The sequence below is a fragment of the Polypterus senegalus genome, chromosome 6 (assembly GCF_016835505.1).
Source record: "Polypterus senegalus isolate Bchr_013 chromosome 6, ASM1683550v1, whole genome shotgun sequence".
Classification (NCBI taxonomy): Eukaryota; Metazoa; Chordata; class Cladistia; order Polypteriformes; family Polypteridae; genus Polypterus; species Polypterus senegalus.
This window is the reverse complement of record NC_053159.1, coordinates 116,586,195-116,610,106: the sequence shown is the minus strand read 5'-3', so window position 1 is coordinate 116,610,106 and position 23,912 is coordinate 116,586,195. Positions and strand designations below refer to the sequence as shown.

Here is a 23,912-nt window from a genome sequence, read left to right as displayed (position 1 = left end):
GCCCCTGGTAAAATCCAGGAAAACAAAGTCGTTCTAAGTTCTGCATGGTTTGAGCATCTATAGTACAATCACTAAAAGCAGCAGCAAGACCTGCCTTCTCATTGAGCTGGTTCTGTAGTGCCTCTGCAGCTTTGGCACTGCTCTGCTGCTCACTTTCAAGAGCACCCTGTACTCGCTGTAGCTCAGCATTAAGTGAAGACACTTCTGTAATCTTCTGAGTCATCATTTCAGTCAGACTGTCTTTTTCCTGTTCAAGAGTTTGGATCTTTGAATTAAGCTCTGCAAGCACCTATGAGAAAGCAAAGGAAAGTAAAATGAATAATCATGGATATAAGGCAGTAACCAGGTATGAAGGTGTCCATATTTAGGGATATTTCATGACACACTTAAAAAAGGAGGAGATTAACATCTGCAAGATCAGATGTAAACATGAAATTATACCTGTTGAGACACCAGCTCCTCGCGAGTTGAAGCCAGCTCTGCACATAGTGCCTGCAACCTCTTGTTCTGTTCTTGCTCCTATAGGGAAAAAAAAAACAAAGTATAGTCAGAATCTACAACCAGATGTAGAACATCATCCGTGAATTGTAAATAATGCTTTGTGGCAGGCACAGGAGAACTAAACTAAAGTGATCATTATCTACTCTTCAAAGGAAAGCATTTCCGACAATTGTATATTTTAATAAAATCTTTGTCAAATGCTGAAAAGAAGTCTGGCTATGAAACAGTAACTTTGCTATGTAGCATATAGTGTAAAATAAGTGTCATCTTGACAGCATGGTAATGCATACTGAAGGCTGCCTTTCTGAATGGCTGCTATGGAGGGGACAGAAAGAGCGGAGATACAGTACATGAACAGCATAGGCTACAGAACCACTGAATATACAATCATACAAAAAAGTTTGGGAACCCCTCTCAGCCTGCATAATAATTTACTCAACTTTCAACAAAAAAGATAACCGTGGTTTGTCTTTCATTTCCAAGGAACATCTGAGTACTGGGGTGTTTTCCAAACAAAGATTTTTAGTGAAGCAGTATTTAGTTGTATGAAATTAAATCAAATGTGAAAAACTGGCTGTGCAAAAATTCGGGTTTCAACTGTAAGGAATGTAGTCAGGAAATGGAAGGCCACAGGCACAGTTGCTGTTAAATCCAGGTCTGGCAGGCCAAGAAAAATACAGGAGTGGCGTATGTGCAGGATTGTGAAAATGGTTACAGACAACCCACAGATCACCTCCAAAGACCTGGAAGAACATCTTGGTGCAGATGGTGTATCAGTACATCGTTCTACAATTCCGCGCAATTTGCACAAAGAACATCTGTATGGCAGGGTGATGAGAAAGAAGCCCTTTTTGCACTGACGCCACAAACAGAGTCACTTGTTGTATGCATATGCTCATTTAGACAAGCCAGATTCATTTTGGAACAAAGTGCTTTGGACTCATGGGACATAAATTGAGCTATTTGGTCATAACAAAAAGCGCTTTGCATGGCAGAAGAAGAACACCGCATTCCAAGAAAAACACCTGCTACCTACTGTCACATTTGGTGGAGTTTCCATCGTGCTGTGGGCCTGTGTAGCTAGTTCAGGGACTGGGGCCCTTGTTAAAGTCAAGGGTCGGATAAATTCAATCCAATATCAACAACATTTTTCAGGATAATGTTCAAGCATCAGTCACACAGTTGAAGTTACACAGAGGTTGGATATTCCAACAAGACAATGACCCAAAACACAGTTCGAAATCTACAAAGGCATTCATGCAGAGGGAGAAGTGCAATGTTCTGCAATGGCCGTCACAGACCCTTGACTTAAATATCATTGAAAATCTATGGGATGATTTGAAGCAGGCTGTCCATGCTTAACAGCCATCACATTTAACTGAACTGGAGAGATTTTGTATGGGAGAATGGTCAAAAATACTTCCATCCAGAATCCAGACACTCATCAAAGACTATAGGAGGCGTCTAGAGGCTGTTAGATTTGCAAAAGGAGGCTCAACTTAGTATTGATGCAATATCTCTGTTGGGGTGCCCAAATGTATGCACCTGTCTAATTTTGCATAATTTCTGTTAATCCAATTAATTTAATGTCACTGTTGAAATACTACTGTTTCCATAAGGCATGCCATGTATTAAAAGGAAGTTACTACTCTGAAAGCTCAGCCAATGACAAACAAAAATCCAAAGAATTAAGACGGGTTCCTAAACTTTTTCATATGACTGTATGCTACTAAAAGTGGTGGGGTGGGGTGCAACAAGAGTGGGGACAGGGTTGCTCACTCCTGATCAGACAGGTGTACCGCATGCCTTTTGCTGAGCTTCCTCCAAGGTCGTCTTCAATTTTTCTTCCATCTCCTTCCGAATGGTTACCACCTCATCCTGGGCAACTCTGGCAACAGTCATTTGACGGGTTACCTCTGCATTCTAGAAAATGGCAGAAACACAGCTGTTGATTAGTAAACTGCATTAATTGTGGAAGCTGTACTGGTTTACCAGCAATTTCTCTCTAATGTAATTCAATAGAATTGCTTTTCAATAAAAAGCAGTATACACATACATACATACACCTACTAACTGTCTAAGACTCGACACTCGGTGAGAGTGTAGGCACTGCATCATTCACACAACCAAATTCTGAGTCAGCGCTCCATCTAGCATATACGTGTGTAGTTGTGTCGTGTGCAGATACCATACTGCATCGAGTTTCATAGTGGAAATCTAATAAGCTGCTTTTTGTCCAACAGGCAGTTACTCTATGTTGGACATATTCAGCAATAACGTTTGCAGTGCACCATCTACTAGAATGTATTTTGTAACGCATATAGTAATAAAATTCATTGCATTTTTCATTACAACAGATGGCACATCACAAACAGTTTTAGTGCTTTTATGACTCACATAAATAAACAGCATATAACAGAGACATACCAGATTGTTGAATAGACAAATACACACACATACACTTGTTCTTTTATGAATGTGGATTATATATACACAGGTCAAATCTCATTATAGCGAAAACCGAAGTAACAAAATTTTCAGAATAATGAATACTGTACTATAATGTGAATTTCCCCTTGGGATTAATAAAGTATCTATCTACTTTTTGATGACTCAAACAAACACTCATACAACATCACTTTAAACAAATTTCGTTTTAATAAAATAAAAATTTCAGTAGAACAAATGTTTTTTCGACCAAAAATGGCCAACGAAGATAATAATGTGTTGCAAAAAATACTTTATTCCACGGCTACACTTTCCATGCAAAGTCTCAGGAACCCTGCAACAGGCTTACTCAAAGAAAGTGACAGTCTGTTGTGAAATTTCCGGCCTTGGGCAGTGTTAGCGAGGCTCGATGAGAGTGTAGGCACGACATCATTTACACAGCAAAATTCTGAGTCAGTGCTCCACCTAGCATACACATGGGTAGTTGTGTCATGTGTGGATACTGTACTGTATTGAGTTTCATAGCAATTCTCAAAATTTTCTTTGAGATGAACAAAAACAGTGAGAAATGGTGTCAGTTTAGGCTGAAAGAAAAAATTGCAATCCTGGAAAAATTGATTCTGGAATGAAGAAAAAAGGATGTGACAAAAGAATTTGGAATCACATCTTCATCTTCATCTAATGTCTCTTTTTAACTCTGTATTTTCATACCCATATTTTAACAAAAAAAAAAGTTACATCTAACTTCTTATTTTCATTCTGTACTTTCATACTTCTATTTCTATGAAAAAAAAGTTGCATCTAATGTCTCATTTTCAAATAAAATCTTCTTGCAGTTTAAAGAAGCGCTGCTTTTTTATACAGGTATTGTCAATCTTGGGTCAGAGTTAGTTGCATGAGAGACAGGAAGGAGAGTCCAGGTTTTATTACTTTATTACTGTATAGAGAAGGCAGGTACAGTCTCAAGACTTCACTCAAAATAGGAGCCGTTACTTCAGCACTCAAAACACATGAGATAGGAGCCACGACACAGTAGTCGTCCTACTTTTGCTCCCATCTTCAAACTAGAAGAAAACCAGCCACTCAGAATCACTGCTGTGGCAGACATGGTCTGGAGAAAAGAGACCAGGAAAGTGTGAGGAAGAGCAGGTCAAAGCCTGTTGTTAAATCTTCTAAACATTGTGCGACAAAATGTTACGTGGTAAGCTTGTCCTGCAGAGGACAACCAATTACTTTGCCGTTAGTTTACTATTCATCAGATGCAGCAGAGCAGTTATGGAGCTGTTGTTAGAGATGACAAAATCTCCAGTGACCCCAGTAGTACACAATAGTATATGTATTTTCTCCAAATTCATTATAACAAAATATTTTTATGGTCCCATGAGTTTCGTAAAAATGGGATTCCACCTGTATATCTATATATCTACAGTATGTACAATATAAGCAAACATGCCCTGGACAAATTCATTTTCTCAATGACTGGCAGCTACTGACTGTCATAAAGAACTTACATATCTGAAATGACGGCCTCCCAAATGCCACAATGTTCATAATGTGAATACAGAATATGTCAGTAGCAACGGGCACATCTTAAAAAAAGTTGCACCTTAACACTAGGGCTTACCTTTCTCAGTAGGTCAGCATGGCTCTGAACCAGTTCAGTGTATTTTTCTTTTAGTTTAATGTAACGCTGTTCATTGGCCTGTGACTTTCCTGGAACAGGCAGAATTTTCAGTTTATATCTAAAGGATATTCATCAGATGAGATTGCACACACACTTTGACTTTTTAAAAACACAGCAATAATTTTTATAATACTTCCACATACTAAATCAAACATATAAAGAGCATCAAGGTAATATCAGAAATCCCTTAACAGTACTGATATTATGCAGCTAACATTACACTGGAAATACTTTGAGAATATTTAAAATGGGGGTACTGAATGATAAAACATTTAGGTACTTGGTTGGAGAAAACACACCAGGGCAACATCTCATCTCAAATAATGCCTCACTGTGGCCACCTAATTAACACCAAAGCAGAGGTGATCTACTGGGCATAAAGAAGTTTACTAGTTATGTTAACTGGGCTAGGCTTACTCTGCAATCATCATGAATGATTCAAAGTCAGTCAACAAGCCTTTATTTTGGGAACAATGTGCTTGCCTGCCATTTCAAGGTATTCCATTGGGGAGACAGCCATAAGTTTTGAAGAATGGAATTTATTATGATGTTTTCTGTTGCTCATTGAAACAAATTAGACAGCCACTGATGTAAGACCTCATTGTCACAACAGTAATATTATTCTTTGTTTTAACCTTCTAATACAGAAAGAATGAGTATGAACAAAACACAATAACTTCTCACTCTCTATCTCAGTGACACTCCTTTGCTCCCTCTCCGTATCCTCCTTCACTCTCCGGAGATCCTCCAACTCAGCCCGTAAAAACTCGCTGTCACCCAAGGCCTGCTGTTTCAGGTGAGTCTGTTCTGCCAACTCAGCTTCCAACTCACTAACACGACTCCTCAGCGCCTGGCACAAGCGATGACTCTAAGGTAAGAAAAAGTCAAAGTATAAGCAGAAAAGACACACCTGGCAGTCAATGTCCACCTTTTTTGTGCAGATTCCATTCTCTGAACTGTTAAGAATTTCCACCTACTAAAATATGCATATTGCAGATGACTTTTAAGACAGTAAATGCTAGTTGTTACTCACTTCAGTCTTAAAAGTGTCCATCTCTTCTCTGAGGGCCCTAATCTCATGGTACAACTGCTCAATCAGTCGATCTCTGGGACAAAAAGAAGGGGACTGAATTAAAAAAATACATATATGGACAAATATGACTTCAAAGAAATGATGTGCATAATTAATTTATTCTAGTAAATGTGACATTCTCCACTCTGAGGTGTAAGACAGAACACCAATAAGCATATCATGTAGATGTGTGAGCATAGAACACAAGTAGAAGAACATACTTAGTGAGCAGATCTTGTATGGATTGAGGATTATCTATTATACAACTGGAAGCTAAGCAAGGAAAGGCAGTATGCATAATTTCAACACGCACTGCTCTAAGTGCAGAATGAGTGTGAAAGCATGGTTAAGCAAGCAAAAATTGTAAAGGAATACTCCACCGTAAAATAATATTTATTTTATATGTTACTTGCCTATGGAGGTCAGGAGAGGACTTGGGTAGAAAAAAAAATTATGTTGTGGCAACAATTTACAATTCATGTGCATGTTTTATTTAAAATGTTCCTTCAATTTAATTAATTTGTGTGCAAATTGTAATTAACATTCGCACGATTTAGTTAATGTGTGCGCCTGTGCTCTGCATAGCCCGGTTATGCTAGTTGTTGGGCACAGATAGCTTAATGGATAGAGACACCGTTATAAGACTATTTTTTGATTTGAGAAAGAGTTATGACAGCATTGCCTTGCGAGCCATCACTCTGAGAAAACGGCAGCTGCAAAGGATTCTTGGGGCTAATGGGCTCTACCAAAGACACTGTATAATCATCGAAGACGTTTTTCACTGATGATCAATTGCAAGGTCCTGAAAGTCTGCATAGCTATACCTGGATGTATACAAAGTATATGGAGCCTCTTCAGCACCCTCTTTTTTTCTATACTTCAGCCACCAAAGGGTCAACCTTTGCCCTGTAAATTAGATGTTTATTTTGGTTAAAAGTCCAAAGTCTTTACCTTTAAGGTTATCTCCTGTGGTTTTCTAAAATCCTGTAGCATTCATTTTGCAGCCCATTTTGACAACATACGCTTGGCCGCTGTATATAGTACAGTCCATAACTAAAGATATTACTATCCTAAATTTCCATTATCCTGGAAAATGTTTTGGATTAGAAGAAAACTTCCCAAAGTATCATTGCGCATCAATCATCTTAACCATTACAGAGAGGGTGTTAAAAGTGATGTTGGTTTTCATACCTCTTTAGCCCTTAAGTTTGGCGACACCACAATCAGACTCCATATGGGCCAGCACAGTCACATGCCTAACTTACAGCTCCATTTAGAACCAGCCATTTGGCTGTATGTAGGTCACAAAGTGCATCTTTGGGTCTTTTATGGGTAACCTGTACACATACTTGTCAGTATGGCGTAGAACAAACCAAACTTTGAGTCTTGGTGTCCACATGCCAGATCCATGTAAAGCAGTGTTTCTCAACCACTTGGTTGTACAGCTGATGGGTCATGGGTTGCTGTCATTGGTTACCAAGTAGAACATGGTGGGTTGCCTTAGTCAGGGTTTCTTTACTGCAGGGACATAACCCAGGTTGCCACTAGTGGGTCATTGGTTGTTGTCATTGGTTCACAAGTGGTTCAGGGTTGGTCACTCAAGTGATTGGTAGTGCTACACGATAAGTTTCCCCATTTCTATAAGAGTTTGTTGCACCATGGGGGATCCCCAACCACGCTCATTTCACCAAGGGGAGGTTTGCAATTACTGTTAGCATGTTGTCAATGAATTTAAAAAAATTTAAACTGGGTCAGGGACCATATAGGTTGAGTAAGGAAGGTGGAGAGGGCCAAATGCTTAGGAATTACCCATGCAGAGCAATGCCGATGAAAGCAAACCTTAAAGGGCCCTCCAAGAGTTACAACACATATTATTATTATTACTACTACTTGACAGGGTCATATAACAAAAGATATATTACAGCAGCTGGTTTTGGCAATTTGTAGAACATTATTGCCATATTCTTTTCCTATGGTCCTAGACTTTAAGTACAAATTGCTTCAACTTGGTTGACCATAAATCAGCACATTAAAAGTACCTTTCTCACAGGTCAATTGACAGTCCTTTTGCTTTTTCCATATTTTAGTATACAACAATAAGTGCAGCAGAGCTATGCAGAGCACAGCCACACAAATGAACTAAATCAAGGTAACATTTGTATTAAAACTTGTGCACAAATTGAAAAATGTTCCTATGATTTATTTTTTTTTTTACCCAAGTCCTCTCTGGTACTCTGTACTTACCAATGTTGTCTGTAGCGATGGCTGAGAGAAAAAAATCTAATCTAATTTTTCATGCAGAACAGAGATAACAACGTTTCTGATATAACAGACATCTATGGTGACCAATGTTGGACATTACCAAACAATTTAAAAAAGTCCATGAAAATAATTTGCACTACTCGCATCACAGAATCCGCATTTCAAGTCATTTTGTTGTATGATCACAACATCCCAAACACATTTTTACCAAATATTGTTAAATAAATTACTTCCAGAAAACACTCTTGTGAACTAAAATGGAACATGCTCAAACACGACCGAGCACTAGAATTGTGCACCCCTTCTTCCCTACATTCATTAGTCAGGGCTCCACACAAGTCCATGTTTGTTTATTGGCTAACATTGGGCTTCACATGATATCAACAGTGCCAAGTTCCCTGAATTATGAACACATGACTTGACATGTGAATTCTGTGACAGGAGTAATGTGAGAATTGTTTGATGGACTTTTTGATACTTGTTGCAGTTTCAAAGTGTTGTTTACCATAATCACCTATTGCGCAACTGCAATAAGTGTCATTACTCCAGTCACAGAATTCACATGTCAAGTTATGTGTTCATAATTTCCCACACAAATGTATTTTTACTAAAATATTGTTAAATAAACCGAGAATGAAAATGGAAGCCGTTCAGATGCCAACAAGTATTTGAATTTTAAACCCGCTTAACATCATTACATTTATATTCACGTCCACCACTGGAGCACCTTGGGATTTTTTTAGCATCAGGCTGTGATACTGAACAAGTAAACTGACCTTCTGCTTCTTGAAGCATTTAGCTCTGCTTTGAATGAAAATACGAGATTCCATTTTTTTTCTCAGCCAACACTATAAACTACATGAGGTAAGTAAAATACAAAAAATATCATTTTTGGATATTGTGTTGCTTAAAGAGATGTTTTAGAAGTTTATGTGTATTTGTTACACAGACATTCAAATAAAGGAATTAAGGGGAAAAAAGAAAAGTGGAACTACGTCAAAATATAAAGAAAATAGGAATTATTTTGTTGAAATATTCATAAAGAGAGATAACAAATCTATGAGGTTTAAAGCAAGATATGAGTATTGGGTAAGGAAGTGGAGAGCTCACTAGAGCAGAATTATAAACATAATTAATAAATTATAACATCCACTAAATTAGATGCATAATTAATAAATAACAACATCCTTAAGAAAGATCAGCATTGTATTAGGAATGACTAAGAGAGAAGAAAGCATATTATATTATTTACTTGTGCTTCTGAAAACAATACACTGTCACTGAGAGGTTATTCATAAACTAAAAGTATTGCAATTGCATAGAATGTAAAAGATTGCTGCATAACTAGTTGAAAAGCAGATTACTTTAAGAGATCACACAGAAGACAGTCTTGAGAGGGAAGATGTCTACTAATGCACTCTATTCTTTACTAACATAAATGATTAAAGAAGGATATTAGATCCAAAAAGAAAATATCTTTAGATAAAACAGTGGAAAATTATAAAGTAGCTGCAATTGTTCGGAGAGATTTGAACAATGTGCTGACACATGACAACCAAGGTTTACTATAACAGATAACTAATGTGTGTGTGTTTTTCCTGACTGTGTTATATCCAGACTGCCAAACTGCACTTCAGGATTTTTGCTCAGGCTGCTCATGTAGGTGTCCCACATTTAGTAATCATCAGACTGCTAATTAAGCTACTCAGAGCAAATTACTGTAAAAAGTATCACATCAGAAAGTAAGTTTAGTGTATTTGCCTAGTAGAATGCAAATAATGAAGTGGTCCTGAAATGTAATCTATCTGGCCAAATAATTTTGCAAAAAATATATTGCTCCTTACAGTACAGAAAAGCTTTATACCCTCGTAGAAAAGTAAGATTTTCAGAATATCTAAAAAGCGACTGCAGGCCTGGAAAGGATGTTCTCATTCTCAAGACCCTCTGAGCATTGCATAATTACACAGAGAAACCTGGTATTCTGCACCAGAGTAGCATTCACAGTACAAATATGGGGTAGCTGACATGTCCTGCATAAAACAGCACAGGATAACAGAAACTGAGGAATCGTCAAACACATTTTAAAAATTTCACAGAAACATCTCTCACTAGTCAAGGACTAAGCAAAGCAAAACAATCCTTAAACTCATAAAGTGATATGAGATTTGACAATAGATATGTAATAAACTTGAGTAGCACATACTGTAGAAACGCCAAGCACTGCATTGGCAGTTTTCAAACAGAGGTACAACAAAAAAAAAAACAAACACAAAAATCAAAACGAATTCTGAATTAAATTTAATTTTGCTCAGAAGGAGTACAATAAACTATATGACATTATATGTGTTATTCTATTAAAATATCTTTGCAAATCTGAATTAACAAATGTCAACTGTACACAGCTCCACAATATTCTTAATAGATAAATGATTTCTTTGGAACTACTGCTGTAGGACAGAACAGAACTTTTATTGTAACATTTAAAAAGTGCACTTCTGTGCTGAAACAAGAGGTTTTGCTAAAACAGCTGTCATATTACTTTGTTACTGAAAATTGACCTTTGTCTGTTAATGCTTTGTCTGTGGTGGTCTGGTGTCCTGCCTGGGGTTTGTTTCCTGCTTTGCACCCTGTGTTGGCTCCAGCAAACCCCCGTGACCCTGTAGTTAGAATATCGCAAGTTGGATAATGGATGGATGGATGCTTTTGTGTTTGCTTAAGAATTGTATGAGTGGTTAGATGATTAGTTTAAAGTGTAAAAGTGCTGCAGCATTGCAAATCTCATGTATTGCTTGGCTATGCCTGTTTTTGCTATTTATAATGCCAAACTAACACTATAATGCATGAATGGCTTCTCAGCTGTGTCTAAGTTATACAAGCATGCTGCGATGTTGGCTCCCAACTATAATGACAGAAGTGTGGGCTAAAGCTGCCAATATTGGAAACGTCTTTAATTTTATGAAATTTAGATAATGGCAATGAGCTTAATAAGAAGAGTTAAAGAGCTGATCAAGTAGAAGATGAATGGGAGGACAATGTCACAGAGCGGGACATGTCAGAGAAAGAGATACCAGTTTGTCTGGACTCTGGAAAACACAATTCACGATACATATATATATATATATTTTTTTTATATATATATATTTTTATATACAGTGGTGTGAAAAACTATTTGCCCCCTTCCTGATTTCTTATTCTTTTGCATGTTTGTCACACAAAATGTTTCTGATCATCAAACACATTTAACCATTAGTCAAATATAACACAAGTAAACACAAAATGCAGTTTTTAAATGATGGTTTTATTATTTAGGAGAAAAAATCCAAACCTACATGGCCCTGTGTGAAAAAGTAATTGCCCCTGAACCTAATAACTGGTTGGGCCACCCTTAGCAGCAATAACTGCAATCAAGCTTTGCGATAACTTGCAATGAGTCTTTTACAGCTCTGGAGGAATTTTGGCCCACTCATCTTGCAGAATTGTTGTAATTCAGCTTTATTTGAGGGTTTTCTAGCATGAACCACCTTTTTAAGGTCATGCCATAGCATCTCAATTGGATTCAGGTCAGGACTTTGACTAGGCCACTCCAAAGTCTTCATTTTGTTTTTCTTCAGCCATTCAGAGGTGGATTTGCTGGTGTGTTTTGGGTCATTGTCCTGTTGCAGCACCCAAGATCGCTTCAGCTTGAGTTGACGAACAGATGGCGGACATTCTCCTTCAGGATTTTTGGTAGACAGTAGAATTCATGGTTCCATCTATCACAGCAAGCCTTCCAGGTCCTGAAGCAGCAAAACAACCCCAGACCATCACACTACCACCACCATATTTTACTGTTGGTATGATGTTCTTTTCTGAAATGCTGTGTTCCTTTTACGCCAGATGTAACGGGACATTTGCCTTCCAAAAGTTCAACTTTTGTCTCATCAGTCCACAAGGTATTTTCCCAAAAGTCTTGGCAATCATTGAGATGTTTCTTAGCAAAATTGAGACAAGCCCTAATGTTCTTTTGCTTAACAGTGGTTTGCGCCTTGGAAATCTGCCATGCAGGCCGTTTTGCCAGTCTCTTTCTTATGGTGGAGTCGTGAACACTGACCTTAATTGAGGCAAGTGAGGCCTGCAGTTCTTTAGACATTGTCCTGGGGTCTTTTGTGACCTCTCGGATGAGTCGTCTCTGCGCTCTTGGGGTAATTTTGGTCGGCCGGCCACTCCTGGGAAGGTTCACCACTGTTCCATGTTTTTGCCATTTGTGGATAATGGCTCTCACTGTGGTTGCTGGAGTCCCAAAGCTTTAGAAATGGCTTTATAACCTTTACCAGACTGATAGATCTCAATTACTTCTGTTCTCATTTGTGCCTGAATTTCTTTGGATCTTGGCATGATGTCTAGCCTTTGAGGTGCTTTTGGTCTACTTCTGTGTCAGGCAGCTCCTACTTAAGTGATTTCTTGATTGAAAAAGGTGTGGCAGTAATCAGGCCTGGGGGTGGCTACGGAAATTGAACTCAGGTGTGATACACCACAGTTAGGTTATTTTTTAACAAGGGGGCAATTACTTTTTCACACAGGGCCATGTAGGTTTGGATTTTTTCTCCCTAAATAATAAAAACCATCATTTAAAAACTGCATTTTGTGTTTACTTGTGTTATATTTGACTAATGGTTAAATGTGTTTGATGATCAGAAACAATTTGTGTGACAAACATGCAAAAGAATAAGAAATCAGGAAGGGGGCAAATAGTTTTTCACACCACTGTATATATATTATACATATATATACCCCTAATTAATAGAAACAATTATTTTGTTGGCTCATTATCTAAAATGCATGATAATGGTCATAATAGTTAAATACATGTGTCGGAGCATACATGTCCCTATCCAATTAACTGAGATGAAATGCTGCAAATAAATAATTTTTGAAAATACTATTGGAAACAGTGGGTATACCAACCACTTAATGGTAAGGCATGTAGAAAACCAAGTTAAAAAAAAAATCCAGGCTTTAACTCTGAATGGACGAAGATGAGAACACAAAGGATCACTGAAACCAATGAAAGACTTATTTTAGAATTCATAAACTTATGAGACATTAGCAAAGCAATGTCAAGTGGCTCTACATGCATGAACTACTCCAAGATGTTAAAATAGTACAGAAAGTGCTGAATGAGCTTGAGTCTCTTGTTTGAAGCAAAAAGAAAAAAAAATCTACTGTTGCCAAAGAACTGAAAGCATAAGATAAAATAGGAATTTGAATCTGTGTTCAATAAACAGATGAATGCTGGTAAGTGACATATCAGTCATGCACAGTTAACCATGCATTTAAACTGAAAGAGTGTAAGATGGGCTCACTTGTCATCTCGGTATGTGCCATTCTGACCGGAGAAGTTAAACGGGTCACTGGCTGAGGAGCTTCCAAAGACATCATCAAACTTGTTTTCAAAAGTACTCTGAGGAAATAAAAGAACAAATCTGTATTTGGTCCTCTCAGTGATGTACTGTGTTACATGTTTGATTTCTAAATACACTGAACATCTCTTATTAAAAGAAGAATTGCAAAACACATTTGAAAGAATAATAGTGAAATCCGCTACAAATGGTATAAACTAACTAAATGACATAAATTTACATTACACCAGTTGTGAAAGAAAGCAATGGCAGCCCTTACCATTTGTGGGGCTGAATCCGTATCAATTAGGTCTTCTGTCTCCAATACAGGATCATTATCTGGGGATGACGCTTCCAGAGGAATAACCACCACTGGGCTTATGTGCTCAGAGAGTGCTGAGGCACGTAAAAAGTTTGGAGGGCTCTGCCAAATACAAAAGACAGGCATTCTGAACAACTGAAACAAATTTTGGACATTAAACAAGCAGGCACAGCAAAGCATCAGGGCATATCTAGGTAAAGGAATTAAATGGCTGTTCAGCTATATTGCTTGTAAGATTGTTTTCTAAAGATACAAATTTGTCATACACCATTGAAACAATACCAGAGTTGCTCTATATCTGCAACAATATGCAAGTAAGGCACATGGAGAACAAGAAGAGACAGTTTATTATAGGAATGTATAGCATAAATTATGAATTTCACTCTGTGACAAATGGAAGTTGATAAAGGTTTCTACTGAAGAAAGGTGTAGTTAGGGTGAGCAGGCTGGGGTTCAGAGGATGATGAAAATAAATCTTGAAATATATGGGCAAAAGTGAGGTGTTCAACCCTTTATTTTATAGTATAGTTTAAGCTACATCTGCACTGAACTGACTGAAACACTGGTACACAATCATGACACTAAGTATTATATACACACACAGTCTATAACAACAAAAGACAGTTAAACCAAAAAGTAGTGTTTCAGTTGGGAAACTGCTCATGAAAAACCAGTCGATGTCTACAAATGAATTACATGGATGTATATCTGCTGTGCTAATGAGCAGAGAATTAAGCGGACAACAAAAAGTCAATAACTGGACTGGGTAAGATAAATGAGAGACCATTCAAAGAAATGTTTTTTTTTCTACAAGGATTACCATTAAGCACAAGGAACTATGGAACTCCATTTACACTGTCTATGATGATGTCAGCCATTCATTAGTAACCACTGACACCTTGTGAATTGGTATTAGCTCATCTTCAATGGTAAGTCATATGCCAAGAAGCAACTGTCCCCCATTATGTGGCATGTTATTAAAACAGTAGAGCATCAAAAAAAGCCATTCAACAATCTCACCCATCCTATTCTCTAGATTGTCAAAAATCTAGATCTGAAGGATCCTAAAGTCCTGCTCTCCACCATACTACTTTTTTACATGAGTCTATGGTGCTTTGTGTGAAGAAAAGATTTCTACCATTTGTGTGAAATCTGAGCTTAAAAAGTTTCCAACTTAGTCCCTGAATTCTTGTTCCAAAATTTATTTTAATGTAATAGATTGGGATCCATTATTCTAACTCCCTTTCATCGTTTTAAACACTTCAATCGTGCCACTTCTTAATTCCATTAGCTTAAACAAAAACGTTCTGATCCTGCAACCACTCTTCACAGCTCATACCTCTCCATCCGGAATCAGCCTAGTTGCTCCTCTCTGAAGTTTCTCTAATGCTGCTATGTCTTTTTGTAACATGGACATTAAAACTGTGCACAGTACTCCAGGTGAGGCCTCACTAATGTGTTAAACAACTTAAGCATAACTTCCTTTGATTTGTACTCCACACCCTGTGCTATATAACCTAACATCTTATTAGTCTCCTTGATCACTTCTGTACATTGTCTGGACATAGACAGTTACGAGTCTCCTAAGACTCCTAAGTCCTTCTCATAAGGGGTACTTTCACATTTTAAACCTCTGATTGTGAATTCCAATCTTTCTACTTCCAGTGTAAATATCTTGCATTTACTTACATTCATTTCATCTGCTACATAAGCCTGTGTTCTGTTAAAGTCTCTATGTAACGGATAAGCTGATTCTACATTATTTGCTCTAACACCTAGTTTGATATAATCTGCCAACATAAACAGCTTATTCATTATATTCTTGTCCAGATTGTTTATGAATATTCAAAAGAGCACCAGTCTCAGCACTGACTCCCAACGGACATCACTTTTTACCTCATCTAATTCCGAATAAATCTTTGCTTCCATGTGTGGCCTGCCACATGATATACTCAAAAAAGACAATGACTTCATAAATACTCCTGTCATCTCCATGGAATGCCTGCATGCAATAAATTGAGCAAATGTTTTAAACAAGGAGATTTTCAGACTGAAAAAATACATAAAGACTGCTTAGTATTTGCTGTATAATCACTATACACTGCTAATTAAAACATAATTTTGTTTGCTTCCCCGTTTTGGTGGAAGTGGTTAGTACAAGATTTGTATTACTCCAAAGACTCAGATCGAAAACTATCAATGAAGTATACATAAAGATGCACAAGTCACTAGATAGCCAAAACTGTATTTTCACTGATAACAAGAAACATCATAAAAGGAGATATAGACATCCTAAATGTTTATTCATTAACACAGAATAAACAATAGTGAATTGAGAAAGATTTGCCTCAAGCATAAATAACTTGAACTCCTTTTTTGTTTTTTTATCAGTTTCCATCAACACTAAAACTCACTACTGCTTACCTTTAGGCATATAAACTGCCAAATCTACACTTGTCTCCCTTAAGATTCATATTTGGCAATAAACACACATTTTCAAGAACAAACCATATTTCAGACTGTAAACATCAATACAACTCACACACATTTTTGATAAAATGTGAATAAGATCTACAGTTAATCATTCTCAATTTTAGCATCTATATACTGTACTGTGTATATATCTAAATACTCTCTCTCTCTCTCAACACCCACCACCCCCCGGCAGCTTCGTCCTCGGAGTTGTGAAACAGGACAGTGAGGAGGGCCCCACCCAGCTCTCTACATCACTCTTCCCCCTTCCCTCGGGCCACAGCCTCTGTCTCGGATTAGCAGAAATATATCACTCCTGCAAGCAAACTTTGATTCTTAGCGCAATAAGAGAAGTCACAAAATCAACCGGAATGTTCAAGCAAATTGTAGAAAAAAAAAAAATCTAAATTCTGTTCAGCAGTTCTCTTGTTTGCTAACTAAGAGGAGTGAAGGTTATGCCCCGAGGTAGATGCGTGAGTGAGGAGGACCCCACAGCTCAATGAGCCTCTCTTAGATTTGCGCTAATAAATCGGTACCGCAAGCAAACTATGAAACTTAATACGATGAGAAAGTCGCAAAATTAAAGGAATGTTCAAGCAAATTATAGAAAAAAACCTGATCCAAATCCGTTAAGTAGTTCTCTCGTGAAAAGCTGACAGACGGGTCTAAAAAACTATATGGAATTTCGCACTTGGACCATGAAATTTTTAAAACCGTTTCTTAGCGAGCACCTATGGGCCGAGGGTAACCTACATTCCAAATTTCAAGTCCCAAGTCCTCATGGTTCGGTAGATTTCGTGATAAGCGAGTCAGTGGTTTCAATTACTTTAGTATTTGCAGGACTTGTGTTGAAGTGACATTCGGCATCTGTCAAGTGTTGCAAGCACACAGCCGGCTTCATCAATAACTTCGCATCCAGCTTTTGAGAGTTGAAACATTCATAAACATCAAAGTGTCCACTACTCAAATCGTCACCTGTGAATCTAAGTGTTTAAGAGGCATTGGCGGTTCTCCAAAGGTGTAAAATATTTGGCCATTTCGGTACACTTGAAAGTGACAACCGAACAATTCAGCGGCAGCCATCAACTCACGTGCAGAACCATAGGTGAAGGGCTTAAGCATTTCACTCTTCTAGTGCTCCTGTGTAGTATAATTATCTCCTGTACCGTTATCAGTCCACACCTTGAACCTGTCCCAGTCACTCAATACATAAGACACAATGTTCCTTCGGATATCAAGATTGAGCCTGATATGGCCGTGCAATATGTAACACAGAGAATGTAAAAGGCAGGCGGAATCTCCGGGCATGGAAACCACTCAGTAAGTGACAGTTCTTTGATCGATGGTGATCACCTCGATAGACATGTTAATGGGGGTACGGTTGGAACGGTAAAAGAGATGGGTACCTGAACAATGTAAACTAAGTCTAAAATACCTACACAATAACTATAAGCGTAATAAACGAACAATAAAACAGCGGAGAAGCTGTGGATTAAAAAAAAAGGCTGCAGTTATCAGCAAGGAGACATGAATACAGTGGCAAAGCAAGGAAGGGAATGAAGAGACCGGAGCGACGGACGGCCTTATATGGGCAGGCAGCCAACTACGTGGGAGGCGTGGGGATGGAGGACGCAACTCCGCCTCACACGGCGACCGAGCTGCAGGCTATGGACATACAGTATATATGTACGTAAGTATGATTCAGTTATGACCGTTATGAGTAGAATTTCGAAATGAAACCAGCTTAACTTTTGTAAGTAACCTGTAAGGAATATTCCTGCCAAATTTCAGCCTTCTACCTACACGGGAAGTTGGAGAATTGGTGATGAGTGAGTGAGTCAGTCAGCATATATATATATGCAAACTACCGGGTTAGAACCTTGATCTTGGTCTTAATTGAAAGCTTATGACCTGATATGTTCTTGCAATTCAAAAACTTTTAGGTAGCAGTAACCTGAAAGCTGTGACCTGTGGTTTTGTGTTTACAGCAAAGTGGTTGAGAAATTGAAGTGATAACCACCATAATGGCATCTGCTGAGCTACAAGCACATCACAGAAGACAAATAAGTGACAAAGTACAACAAAGAATAAGAAGGCAGGAACTTGAAACACACAGACAAGCAAGAAGTAATTTCCAACATAAAATTTTAAGGTAGCGACAACGTGATGGCCATAAAGGGAGACAAAGTGACTTCTGGTCATTTGTTATGAGAAAGTGATCGAGAAACCAAGTGATAACCACCATAAAACAGAAAGAAAAACAGGAGTAGCAACATCTGTTGAGTGTCAAGTACATCACAGAAGCCAATTAAGTGATAAAGACCTAGAAAGAATAAGCAGTCGAGACACTGAAGCACATAGACAAACAAGAAGTAATTCTAAATAAAGCTTGATATCTTCTTAAAATATACATAAGACTAGGTTGTGGAAATCTGGTGGCCACTTTACTGGTAGCCAGAAAAGTTTAATATTGTAAAACCACAGTGTCCACAGGCCCATCTAATGTTAATTACAAATGACACGGCACATATCAGACTTTATTAAACAAACATCGATAAAGAATAGCAAAGTGACCTGTGGTTATTTATTTACCGCAAAGTGAAAGCCACAGTAATGGCAGAAAGGAAAAGAAGATCAGTGACATCAATAGTGCAGAAGGCAATTAAGTGAACAAGAATGAGAAAGAAAAAGAAAACGAGATACTGAACCACACTGACAAGCAGGAAGTAATCTTGAATGTACATAAATTGAGCAGGCAGGTATGACAAAGTCTAGGATACACAATGCAACACTCCAGAGACAGAAATGCACAGCGTTAATAGTAATAACAATTGCTTTTTTATCTTTACATCAATGTTTCTTTAAAGACCACTACTTAGCAAAGATTAGTGATGTGATCAATGTTAAGCTGTATTTTTTAATGTTGAAAACAAAAGAACACGTTGCCAAAATGCAAACGTTCCACTTGCTCTAGATGATACAACAGAAAAAATAAAATACATTATGACTTAAACTTGGCCAAATAGTTTACTGTTGTTTATATCTAGTCTCTTATTTCACAATCGTATGAATTCTAGATGAACTGAAAGAAATAACGATTTTCAAAACATAAGAAATATCAACGTTAACTTTCTTTTTTAATTGTATTTTATTTTAGGATTGTGAGCCTGTTTGTTTTATTCATTTTTTGAAACTTATCAAGCAGATGCTTTACTATTTCTACTTCTACTGGCTATGATAAAGCACAATTCATGATGAAATTGTGAGATGACAAAGCAGAGTGTGGCAGGGTGCAGGGTAAGTCATGCACAAATAATGTTGAGATGAACTCTCACTCTCTCTGCAAGAAAGTACATGGGTTGATAAAACTTCTGCTTGCTTTGCAGTACCTCCAAAACATTTCTCTGCTGTGCATATTTAGCCGTGAGGTCCTCAGACAGTCTTCTACACAGCACATGTGGGACTTTCAGGGACTTTAATTTCATGTGCCCCACAACTTGAAGCAATGACATTAACACGTGTAAAATCAGTCAGTGCATATAGTTAATTTACAGTTAATTTGCCCAAGTCTGGATCCTTTTATGTATCACAAGAAAAAATTATACTGACACCTATACTTAGGTGACTAGTATAAAAAAGTGACACAAAAATAACCATCTCAACTAAACTTTTGTAAGTGCCATGGTGGACAGACTGGCATCCCGACTGAGATGGAAAGTGAATCCTTGTTCAGCTGGGAAGCATTAATGGAAGGACAATGTGACAGGAGGCATAATGGATGACACTTGATTAATATCCCAGTTGGGATGAAAGATTAATGGATGGACCAGGGGAAGGTTGTTTGTCAAGAGAGTTCCAACTTCAGTACGATAGATGGCAGTGCTCCTCTGGTGTGGACCCAGTATGGACACCTGCAGGGATCCATGAGATTCATAGTTCTAAGGATCATCGAGCCCCCAAACTCCAAACACAACCATATCAAGACAGCCTCAGGTGCAAATAAATGTTTTTTAACTTTTAACTTCCACTGTTTTTACTCATAAAATACCTTTTCCAAAGTCCACAATCCTTCTACTCCTCAAGTTGAGCTTCACCCTCTGCCTCCCAACTCTGACTCACCTAGATGTGGTTGAGTGGCTTCTTCTATGTTGGACCCGGGAGTACTTCCGGTGCCATGACACTGAATGGAGGAAGCCCCATGAAATATGGAGTTCTTTTCTCTGCAGTACCCTTTGGGAACACCAAAGACCCCAACAGGGTTGTCCCTCAGGACTTTGAATCCCATGGATCCCAGCATGTGTCTATACTGGGTCCACGCCAGAGAAGCATGGTCACCTATCGAATTGGGAAAGGAGCTGTCCTTGATAAACAACCTCTTAGTCCATCCATTAATTTTTAACCCCTACTAGGATAATAATTAGGTGTCATCCCAGTCCTCTTTCACATTGTCCCTCCATGAAGGCCAGACAAGAACTCACCTTCCATCCCAGCCAGCCCATCCACCATGGCACTTACACTGTCTTATTTACAAGCTCAGCTCATTGCTGTATCACATATATGCATCTAAATCACATTTTTGCAATATAACATCACAACCTTTATTTTCCTCTGATGTTGATCCAAACAACACTTTTTAAGGGGTAAAGGAAGGACTTTAAGAGTAAGAATGAAAACGTAAAGCAAATATCACCTTTATTGTACAAAATGAAATGCAAGAGCTTTGATCATTATAGGTACAATTATTAATTACACTGTTCCAACTACAGTATAAAGTTTCACTTTTGATTACATGTAATTTATACAAAGAACATTTATATGCATGTTTACAGGAGATAGTGAAGAGACTACATGACAGCAGACTTTGTCAAGGGAGATTTTATGGTTTGAAGTACTATTTATGAAGTATGATATGATAAATAGAAAATGTGACAGAATGGACATAAGTAATATGTCATTTAACTATAAATATCAACTTTAAGAAACTGAAATTTTAATTTTCCTTTGCTTTCCAGATGAGAAATTAAGAGGAAGTTATCATAAATGCAATCAAATAGAGAGAATTAGTAATCAGGTTCTAATTCATGCTTACTTATATACTTTAGCTATTTCTAATTCAACTGAATTAAAGAGGGTTGGCAGGAGAGCACCAACACGATATCTTTTGTGATGTTGCCATTCACCACTGCATGCAGACTTGATGCATTCAAACAGTAAGATAATTACACTGCACAAACAATGTAATATACTGTAGCATCTTCCTATAGCACACCAAGGCTCTTCATAGATATTGTACATACAATAAAGTGACTTACTCAGGTCAGTGATTGGGACTAAGATGGCATCTTCATAGTTTAGTTGTCCACCATCTTAGCTACTAGGCCACACTGTCTACCAGCAGCACATTTACTGGTATAAATACAATTTGAGGTGCTTCAACTTGCCATGCCTCAGAGGAGGTATGAGAAAATTAGTATGACAGTTCTTAAAAAAATGCACCAGTAGCACTGCTCACTAAGTGTCATGTATGGCTGTGCCTTGTATACCATTAAAGTACATGCATTTGAACCTAAAAATATTTTCCCTATATTCACTCTACCACACGCTTCAAAACAATTAAAACAATAATGAAGATGCACACAATAAAACAGGAGACTGTTTGCTGGAGTCTAAGCTCAGAGGAACAGCCTATGTTATTCACTAGAGATTTCAATGCAATTAAATTTAATTTCTGTAGCAAAAATACAAGGCCAGGGGACAATTAAAAAAAAAAAAGAAAAAGAAGGCAACATGACTGTGCCTCAGGGGAAGAAGCATGGACAAGAAAGGTTGCATAATAGCTTTTAAAAGCGGGCCTGTGCAGCCTCTGCATGAAATATTTAGATCAGTAGAAGTTGCCAAGAACCAAGAATGAGATTAACGGTGGAGCTGATGGGAGAGATGATAATCAGCAGCTGTGGGAAAGAAAAGCTGCAAAGGGCATGACGGAGCCAAAAGAGAGGCTGAAGTAGAGGGTCGAAGAGTTAACAGGCTAAAATCAAAGGGATCTGCAGTGGAGTGTGAAGGGCCCTACAGTTGTGCACTGGCCTGCAGAGGGAAAACATCAAATGGAGCTTCTGACCAGTCAATTTAGAGAGCAACATTTGGTGGAAGAGCCATTAAAGCTGCTGTGGAGATGTTCTTTCTCAATGAGATAGGAAGAGATTTTCTGAAAGGGATTGTGAGATTGAGATGTGTTCAAAATAACAAGCTGGGTTCAAATACCAAAAAGTCTAGTCAGTTATTTACCAATCTTAATCACTAACCAAAAATCACAGTTCAAAAAACAAGCCAATAGTACAGAAACAAAAATAATGGCATGAAAAGGGTTTAGTTTATTTAATCTCAAATAAAATGGGTTCATACGTGGCCTTTGGTCACATCATGATATGAAGGGTCACACTCTCCCGGAGATAGTGAAGGGAAGCATAGCAGTCAGAAAATGGGGTTCATGAAAAAACAAAACAGCATCACAAGGACAGCAACACAATGTAATGGAAAAAAACAAACATCCAATCTCAAATAAAGTGGGTTCGTACATGGCGATTTAAATGCCACTGCACATCATGACATCCTGAAGGTGGGGAAGGGAAGCATCGCACTCAGAAAATGGCAGTGTCCGCTCAAAAACAAAAGAGCATCACGATGTAACAAACACAAAAAAATAAACACTTAATCGAAGAGATATAAAAATAAAACAACCTCAGAAATTTGTTAAAAGAAAACCCTGGAAGGGATATAAATAATGTCTCTGAAGACTTTAGGAAAGGAATAATAAATTAAAAAAAATCATAAATCATGACAGGAGAAGCCTACAGTTGTATAGGTCCTGGGAAGAAGAATGTATGAGGAACAATAAAGGAGAAGCTGGTGAGGGAACTGTAGTCGGATACTCCAGTGAGTACCCCGTACAGCGATTTGTTCATATTTGCAAGGCCTACTTGTCCTTCAGCTAAAAAGTGAGGAGTAAAATTGTTTTGAACAAGATTGCATATTTTGACTAACAGACTGATAGCCAGACCTGAATGTAATTTTCATTTTATTTATAAAGTGCAGGAACCTTCAAGGGTGACCATCAATAGGCAAAACATAAATTAGTGCCTCAGGGGCAGACCCTGACCTTGCTGCTGAAGGACAGATCTAACACGGCTTCCAACAATAGCCTTTCATTCCAGACAATGCTTTATATAATAAATGTATGCATGCAACTATGAAAAATGATTTTAACAGCAGTAAATAAACATTATGAAATGTTAAGATTACAGAAAGAACCCTTCTGGGTAGTGAAATAATCAAGTTTAAATGTATCCTTGCAAGATCAATAAAAAGGCCATAACACAGAAAAGTCTTACACTATTTGGAATGCAGACGAGAAACACTGACTAATAATGTAGCTCAAGTGAAAACAAGACTCCAATGAGTAACAAAAAACAAAAAAAATCCCTCTTAATGTGGAGCTTCTTTTAGCTGCCAACGTGAGAAAAGGTACTGACTTACAAGCTCATGCTTGTCCTAGCTGAATTCATTAACAGCTTTGTGAAAAGATTTTATAACCATTGGACTTTCTTCTCCTGCATCAGCATCCAATCTTCAAAGTAAAATCAGTTTCCTGATTCTTTGTGTGTTTTGTCCCAGCCAGCTTCACTAGCCTGTGTTATATCATAATCTGCTTTCCAGCAGTTCCTCCATTACTACCAACTGGTTCTCTCCCTGGTCAGTAATTTGTGCCAACAATTG

The 23,912-nt window shown here is 37.9% G+C and overlaps 1 protein-coding gene across 2 annotated transcripts in view; it reads right to left on the bottom strand.

Moving 5' to 3' along the window:
* hip1 (huntingtin interacting protein 1) overlaps positions 1-23,912 on the bottom strand; it is a 79,676-nt gene that overhangs the window by 22,423 nt on the left and 33,341 nt on the right. For both annotated transcript variants that reach the window (XM_039756879.1, XM_039756880.1), the window contains exons 11-18: positions 13,626-13,769; positions 13,310-13,407; positions 5,667-5,739; positions 5,318-5,501; positions 4,574-4,662; positions 2,308-2,424; positions 442-519; positions 95-289 (exon numbers count right to left, since the gene is read on the bottom strand). In XM_039756879.1, the coding sequence (XP_039612813.1) occupies positions 95-289; positions 442-519; positions 2,308-2,424; positions 4,574-4,662; positions 5,318-5,501; positions 5,667-5,739; positions 13,310-13,407; positions 13,626-13,769 (978 nt within the window). The remainder of the gene's footprint in view (positions 1-94; positions 290-441; positions 520-2,307; positions 2,425-4,573; positions 4,663-5,317; positions 5,502-5,666; positions 5,740-13,309; positions 13,408-13,625; positions 13,770-23,912) is intronic.